Source organism: Symphodus melops (genome assembly GCF_947650265.1).
Source record: "Symphodus melops genome assembly, chromosome: 5".
Classification (NCBI taxonomy): domain Eukaryota; kingdom Metazoa; phylum Chordata; class Actinopteri; order Labriformes; family Labridae; genus Symphodus; species Symphodus melops.
Window position 1 is genome coordinate 10,152,419 of NC_136695.1, and position 8,891 is coordinate 10,161,309.

General features: G+C 39.6%; 1 protein-coding gene across 1 annotated transcript; it reads left to right on the top strand.

Annotated features, from left to right (window-relative positions):
• The first annotated feature begins 3,625 nt into the window (after positions 1–3,625).
• LOC306823384 (uncharacterized protein) lies at positions 3,626–8,056 on the top strand. The gene is made up of 3 exons (XM_079342867.1): positions 3,626–3,837; positions 7,613–7,692; positions 7,955–8,056. The coding sequence occupies exons 1-3, from the start codon at positions 3,694–3,696 to the stop codon at positions 8,037–8,039; spliced, it is 309 nt and encodes a 102-aa protein (XP_079198993.1). The 5' UTR covers positions 3,626–3,693; the 3' UTR covers positions 8,040–8,056.
• Positions 8,057–8,891: the final 835 nt, after the last annotated feature.

An 8,891-nucleotide genomic window follows, 5' to 3' on the forward strand; every position in this document is an offset into this window, starting at 1 on the left:
AAGCATTAGTGAGGTCAAAGGAAAAACACTTGTGTTGTTGCAGGTTTTAGGCAGTTTTACTTCATTGCCAAGGTGTTTTTGGATTAATGTATTTGAGCTTGTATTGCTCTGTTCCAGTCTTCTGACTACCCAAAGTGCTTTTTACACCGCATGTCCGACTCTACCGAGCCACAGCCACCACAGGTTGGTGAGTTCAGGGCTCTGTATAGATCTGCTTTTATTTACCATTTAAGTTGGAACAGCAGCACCACAGCTGTAACTATAACAAAAAGTACTAAAGTGTTTTGATCACGGATTGTGTGAGTTTTTTTCGGGTAATTTAGACCATCAACAATCTCAGTTAGAGTGGAACATACTAAGTGTACAATGTTTTACTGATCACTGTGTCCTCTTTTAAAGCTCCACTCTCTGGGCTTTTTGTGGGTAAAGAGGGATTACCATTACAGCTTAATAAGGTACACCTTGGTAAACTTTACCCAGTTTCAGCAGCCCTAACAGTGATTCAGTTTGCCTTATGTTGACATGGGTGCATAAATAAAACGCCTCTCAGCATATCTCAGTTCTGTTTAATATCACCACAAATGACATACACCAAATGATCAAGCAGATAAAAAAAATGAGAAAATGATTTTTTTAAAGTGATTTATTAAACTGCTTTATAGGAATGTAATGGTTTAAGAAAAGTCAGACACCATGTAAAACATGCGGTTAAACATAAAGACTTAAAAACAAGAACATGAGACACATCTGGTGTCTATCATTGGAAGAAATTATGTTGATCTTTCTTATTGTCCTCCACTTTGTTGCTAAAACACCTCTGTGTCTCATATGATGGCAAATATAATTGATTATTTTGATCTTATTTCTTAAGTATATAGCTGTGGTTAAAATGCATTCCTTTCAGTAACATCACAGCAAATGGACAGGACACATACTGGAATGCTCATAATGTCATTTAGTAGACATGTTGTCAAATGCTGTTTTAAGATATTACTGTAGATCAGCCACCCACTTTCATTTTCTCTGGCAACATCTAACAATCTCCATCGCAGTTGTTATGCCATTTAACCAGCAGATACCACACAGTGAGCTCTGTAATGTGTATAGGATAAAGCCTCAGCTTCGGCCCAGGTGTCCTTTATGATACAGCCTCGTCTGTGGGTGTGTAGTTTTCTCTGCCTCTGTATGTGTGCTTGTCCCTGTGAGTGTTTGTTTGGTGGCTTTGCGGCAAGTGAGGGTAAATTGCTGTGATTATGTGGCAGTAATTGAACAGGGATGGTGTGTTTAATTGAGTTGTTGTTTCCTGATGTTTCTCTGTAGTAGCAGGAGCTGCAGAGCTGACAGGTGCCTCGTCTCGCCTCGTCTCTCCGGGAGTTTTTTATATACCGTCACGTAGGCTTTCTTGTGTCTTTTTTAGCTGCATTTCTATGTGGTTTGCTCTTAATGGGATTTGTTTGGCTGAATGATGTGTGGGTTTTTTTTTTTTTACTGTTACTGCAGAAGGGAAGTTTGCTTTGTGATACGCTCTGTAGGCTCTGTCAAGTTATGGAACTTTTCTTGATACAGATGTGTAATTTTCAATTTATGTATGTTGTAATTGGCCTAAATTCAGGAGAAATTTACTTATTCTTATGTGAATTCAAGTGTGTGTGTGTACACAATGTATGTTAATATCGTTACTGGCATTGTAATCATTCATCTATTATATTTATTGTTGTTGTTGCTGTTTGTTTGTCTCATTCTAACTCGTTTTCTGCGAGCTCAACAAAGTCAAGGCTGTGCAACATTAGTCTGCTTCTGTTTAAGGTATCTGCCTGTTCAAAGGACGTTAACTGTTAGTTAATGCCAAGCACATTGATATTTGGTCTCTGTCCGTAACATATTAGCAAAGACCACAGTCTGGACCTGCTCTTTTTGAAGTGTTTCTTGTTATAAACTGAAGCTCTAGAAATAAAGATTGATTATGTGATTTCATACATGTGAATGCTTTTATGTGTGCTTGCTTTTACTCCACTCCACAATCTGCATTTTATGAGTGTAGATGTGGATGTGGCTCTATCTGATCTGCCTTCTGGGCTCTATGGCCCAAATCATATGGTAGAAATCACCAATTTCACCATGTTGTTTCCTCCTCCTCCTCTCCTAGTTTCTCCTCTTTTCTTGCTCTCCTCCCCCCAGTTCCTCTCACCCTCTTCTCCATCTCTCCTCCCTTCGTTGGTACCTCGCTCTCTGCGAAGGTGTGATTACATCTCTCCTCTGAGCATTAGTAATGTAAGGGTGTGTATATACATGTGTGCGTGTGTGTGTGTGTTTGGTGACTTGTTGGTGAGCTAAGCATCCCGGGGCAGCGTTTTGTGCGGTGTAATTCACGGACAACGTCTCCAGATGAACGCCTCCATTCATGATTACAGCCTCTACATTAGCTTCAGCCCTGTTGTTGTCTTTTCTTCTTCTCTGCAAAAAAAAAGCAATTAAATCAAGACAAAAACAAGCTGGAACACAAATGTTGTACCTGCAATGAGGGAGAAAAAGAAAACGGGGGTGTGGGAGTGTTTGTGTGGGGCGAGATACCTATGTCCAAAACACAAACTGTCTCTATTTGAACATTCATGCATGACTACAATCTACTCAATGAGATGCACAAAACTTCTCCCTTTGGGATTATTCCGATTTTCCTGTTGTTCTGTTAGAGTGTCTAACTTCATTTTGAAAGGGATCAGATTACATAAACATAAAAAGTTAAGGAAATGTTGGTGTTGTTGTTTTTTAAATGGGCCACCAGAGTTTAAACTTTGCCTTAAAGATGGTGTTAACACAATGTTGGTAGTGTGAGTCATTCCGTCATTTTTAGTGCATACGTCACAACAACTAACAGTATTTCAGCACAAAGAGAGGATAGATGCATTTCAGGTCAAATAAATGTGGAGTAAATATTTTATTTGTTAAAAATGTGCCATTACTTTATTCACCTCAAGAAATTATACAAAAAGTTAAACTGAAAATACCGGTTACATAAACCAGTTTGTCAAAACCCCTTTTGGGACCTGCCAATACTGTATGTTATTGTGACTTGTCAGTTCAATGCGAAAAGCAGCAAGAAATATTTGGTTGTAAAATGAATTTGTAAAGTGTGGATGATATAAAACAATGGCATCCTGCACGTTGCATAGATTTCCTGTGAATTCTTGATGCACAGCAGTTCCAATCACATGCAGCAAATCAGAACTCCAGCACTTGCAGTAATATAACCATACAGGAAATAACAGGGTGCAAGTTAACTAAGTGGCTTTTGCAAAAGAAATCATCAAAATCATAAAAAGAGGCCTGGATTTCATGTAAATCTGTAACACTTCTTTGCCTGTATTTGAGGCCTATCAAGCGAGCGAGAGTGAGGAATGACATGATATACAAGTCAGTACAAATACAAGTCAGTACAAATGTAACAGATTTAAGGATTTGAAGACAGAAAATCTTAGATTCTTGTTTCTGGTTTTTGGTCTTTGCATTTTTATGATTATCTCAATAATCCAAAACTCCAAGTGGTCTTTGGAAACATTTCTTACATACGCACAAAATTGGCTTGACATTTAAATGGTTGCTTCTCAGACAGACACTGCTACGCACCACTCTTACAGTTGTTTTCTGCTTTGTTTTTGCTTTTTATCAGAGGGACCCCTGCAGAGCATTGTGTCCATGGGTTTGCGTCACCCCATCCCTCACAGGGTGGTGTACCCAAGGAACGGCTACCCCCGTCAAGACCTGATTCAATGGATCTACAAAATGGAGAGAGACAGGAAGGTTGGAGTTGCAGATATCACCGTCCCAGCCAGACATAAGGTACAGTACTGTACACAGAGAGAACACACACGTTACACACATCACACACACACTGTGATTTACTATTCCAATAAATCACTGGCAGCGCCTAATTTCCTATGGATTTCAATTTCCCTTTGGACATATCTGCATTGATCAACTTCAGGTGTAAGGATGTGCCAGGCGTCGCTCACTGTGACACTGAAGAATGGCTCACAGATCTCTGCAATATGTGTGTGTGTGTGTGTGTGTGTCTGTGGGTGTGTGTGTGGGTGTGTGGGTGTGTGTGTAGGGACAAGACTGTGGGATTTGTGCACATGCAGCATTTCTGTTCAACACTATCGTCAGCGCAGAGGCTTTAAGATACAAATCCTCGAGTCTGAGTAATAACATCTGAAAATGTCAGAATCATAGAGACAGAGACAGTTGAATGGGGACTTGAGATATTGTTATTCTGATCATATCTGCTCGTACACTCAGTCTAGGCCTGATTATGAGGAACAATTAAATATCACTATGGCTTCTCCAACAGTTGTTACTGTAAAAAGAAGAGCTGGATGGAACTCCTCTTTGAAATTAGAGGACACTTCGTGCTTCACAGAATCATCTTTCAGCACAGTGTTTGAACTGAAACAAATATGATTTTCTTTCAGACTAACACTACATCATCCCCTCACGATCATTGAAGCCTTCTCTCTGTGTCCTTTACGCTGCATTACGAGGCCAATTACAGCTCTGACAAAAGTGTGCCGCCGGACGACAGGTAGCTAGTGTTTGTGTGCACGCTGCTGCCCATCATGTCCTTGCAGGGGAACACAGTCCCCGTGCCTGTAGATGAGCTTTGAGCTGGTGTTAGAAGGCAACGACAAGGCCTGACAACGTCTTTACCCTCAGTTCCTCCCCTAGAGGCAGATCTGAATGGATCGTAGAGGCAAGGAGGAGAAATAAATTGGAGAAAAGGATAAATCGATGCTTGGCAGAGAGGCAAACAGACCTTTCAACCCCCAGCCCAGACACACACGTACAAACACACACACATATGAACCACGGAGTGGCTTTTTTTCCTTGGGCTGTATTGGATTGGTATGCAGAGCTGAAGAGAGAGAAGCTCAGAAAAAGACTTGGCCTACAAATGATGTCCTTTGTTTGATCCACTAGGTTGGGGGGGGGGGGGGGGGGGGGGGGGGGGGATAGGGAGGTTCGTCCCACAGAGACGTTGGAAGGGCTGGGAAACAAACATCTCTGTCTATGAGCCCCTCTCTCTCCCTCACAAACAGCTACTCATCTAAGAGAGAGAGAGAGAGAGAGAGAGCTGGTTGTCATCTGTTTCTGTTGATGAGTTAAAGGGCAGACAGGATATGGTGTGTATGCATTCATTTAATATTTGATATATGCTGCCAGTGTGAATAGTGTGGATAATTCTAGTTTACAACCACAGGAGTATCTGTTTGGGTTTTTGGCATTTTATTTGCATCATGTTAACAAATAACATGCAAGCATTTCCAGTACTACACAAACAAGAGTCAAGAGTTTTCCTTTACGACTCATTTGTTCCCCGTCTATGAGGACTTTCTTTGTTCTTTTCCATAAGTCCTGTCCCTTTTGCTGTATGTCATGGTGAGATTTACCAAACTCTTTGAACAAATGGCAGCTGTTCAAAAAGATGTGCAAGTCCATGAGATTTGAACATTATAATCGGTACCTCGAAATTGCTATAATTATAAGGCTGGCCACAAGACCCAATATTTCAGAGCCTGATTCACCGCTGATGGGATTCTGTGGGGGAAAAATGGCAAGCGTCTGCTGTGCTTTTAAGATATCGGAAAAAAAAGAAATATTTATCTGTCAATGCTAAAAAAAAAAAAAAGTACGAACTGAAGCAGATAAATAGTGAGAATGGTTTAAGCATTAGATGCTAAAATGTTTTGAAGAAATAGGGTCGATGACTTAAAAAGGAGACAATTAGAGGAAATTAGTTTCTGTGTAAAATATGCGCTCGTTGATGTCACCCATTGGTATCTACACCATCCTTTACTTTTCAATCTACAACACATCAACCTCTGAGTCATCTCAACCATGGCTGTAATAATGTAAATGCTTACTTATTTCACCCACCCTCTTCATTATTTACCAGAATTAAACACGTTTACATGTAACATGTTGACATGTAAACATGTTTATTTCTGCTATAAATATGGCCATCTTAATATGGGACCCATGAGACTAAGGCTGGTGTCATGACTGCAACCAAAAAAACTATTATGAGACAGTTTTTCTACTAAAACGTGATCTTTTTTTCCAAAACCCCATAGGTCGTTTTGGTATTTAAATCCTTCCAAACGTGACCATTTAATCATGTTAATCATTTATTAGAAAGGCTTATTGGCCAAAAAAGGACGCTTTAGGGTATCGTCTGCACTTTCCAGACAGCCTAAGCCTTACGTTGTTGTAGTTTTCTTCAGCAAATGTTAGCATTAGACATTTCATTTTGTTTCTTTTTACTTAATTTGATAATATTCATAATCTCAACTCTCAACTGGATATAGGAATTCTTAAGTCAACTCGGTGTTCTCGTCCCTCTCTGGAGAAAGGCATGAGTCATACCAGGCATGGAATACTCATGACGAAGTTTATCAGCTTCACTCCCCAAACAGATTTTTCAGATACTGTCGAATCGTAAACTCAACCTTAACTCCCAATTATTATTCTGAGGGGTTACTCCATCATTGCTCCACCACAAGGTTTTCTTTTCCTCCTTCTTTGGAAACACACTCTTAACCAGCATCTTCATAGGACGCCATTTATTTTAGCTTGGGAGTTCTCTGTTTCGCTCTGAGTCTTTTTATAGTTTTGCTGTTCATACTGTACTCCCTGCTGTGCCTTATTTTCATGAATGCTGTGAGAAATAATTGAAAGCTCCGTGTTCAGTGCCGTCTGTTGCAGAGCTCCCTCTTCCACATGCCTTGTAAATACTGTATCACTGAAACCCCCGCTGTAAGCTGCCGACTCGGGAGCTCCGAGGTGTCAACACTCATTGAAAACTTGAGCCAAGATCAAATCGTAACCAGAGTCTGAATGTCACTCCTGTGGACAGAGTTGGGTTTTGATTGGTTTCAAATTTAGCTGCTTGTCCTTGTCTTTTTCCTTGAGAAAACAGGGTGAAATCTGATTTCCTCTGGTGTTTTCTTTCTTTCTTTCTTTTTTTAACTTACATTCATAAAGAGGACAGGAAAGATGTCACAACCCCTGCTGTACATGGTGTTGGTGTGAAATGCAACAGATGGAGGACCTCAAGGAGTCTTAAGAAGAACAAATAATTTACCACAACAACTATAAATAAATTACACCATGTGAGAAAAAGATCAGAAGGCAACTTTCAGATTGAAACTCATAAATACTACTCATTGTGTGAAAACTGTACTGTAATGTATTTTATCACACAGAAAGGTTTGTCAGGGCTAAAAAAAAAAGGATGATGTCAGAGGGCTTTGGACTAATGACAGGGGTATTTATTTTGACAAAAATCTAGCTTTAATGAATATGATCCAAAAAGTTGCATTATGGGAAATTTAGTACCTGTATGTCTCAACCTGCTTTGATTTTTGACTTTTGCACCTCTTTTGATTTCCCAAACTTAATGCACATCGAATACTAATTTGTAGGAGTATTACTGCAATGACTGAAATCATCTATTGACATTTTGAGGTTCATCCTCAGTAACAAGATGAGATCCATGGGTCAATACTTGCTTACCCTAATTTTTTCTTTAACCTGCAATATCTATTCCAACCTCCAGACGTTGAAGAGCCCTGACAACTTAGTGAAAAGGGTAACCAGATCATCAAGCGGCCCCTGGCATCAAGTACAGCTTTCCAGGTAAGTAGCAGCAATACAAATATGAGAGAAGATGTAAATGACTGTATGTTCATGTTAGATTTGTTTTAGTACACACACCAACTTTTCAAACTCATTCAAGTGTTACATTTTACACACTTTGTTCTGGAAAGGGATGTTTTTAAAAAGAAAAAATAATCAGAAGATTAATTGTTGATCGACAGTCACAGCCTAAATTTCCTCCACTCTCTGCTTCTATCTTTTTCATGTTTCTAATGTCATATATTTATTTTTCTTTCACTAGTTACATCAGACATATGCTGTACAGAAGTCCTCAACCAGGCCTAGACCTTCCACTGGGAAGAAGCGTCATCAAACAAAGACCATGAGGGACTAGGAGAGAGAGAGAGAGTGTCTTTACCATTACGGGCTCTGCAGGGTGTCACAAAGGCGAAAGAGACGAGGTGCAACAGTCAGACTGTGGAGAAGATGTGGAGAAACTATGAGCAAAAACCAAAGAAACAAATATGAACCATTGTTAAATAATGAATTCAGCAGTGCAGAAAAACAATTGATCATGAATCAATTCCATGTCCAGTAATTTGACTGTGTGGCCTCAGTGTTGGCACCCATTACTTATTGTGGACTTCCTGCTTGGCCACAGAAAAACACACAAATGTGTAAATTTTTTTCCAAAAAAACAAACAAATTATTTCAGTAGCAGGTTTTCGCTCTCATCTCCCCTCCTCCTTCCTTTGCTTCCAGAGGTTGCAAAGGTTAGTGAAAGATATGTTTGTCTTTTTCCACTTCATTGAAGGGTAAATTCGGCTCAGTGCAATAAGAAATGGATTACCCGTTCATTAAAGGGGCTGTGTCACTCCTCATTGAGTTGGACAAATAGCAAATTAATTTCTAGCTGCCTAATTTCTCTGTTCTCCACTGAATTTCCGATAACGTTGAATTACTGATCACGGCCATGTGAGCTCCCTCAACTTTTTATCAATTCATTAAAAAATGTGCCACAGAGGAGATGCTACAGAAGAAATGTTCCCTTTATTTCTGCATGCTTCCTTTCCCACCACAACACTGTATACAAACTGAAATCAACCCAAGTGTTTAATTGAAATTAGGATATTAAAAACACCACAAACCGTAACACAAAGTATTGGAAAAGTTTCTTTGCTGTCTTTTTTGGAAACACAGGGAAACTTTTTTACAAAGTGGTCCCAATATGAAACAAA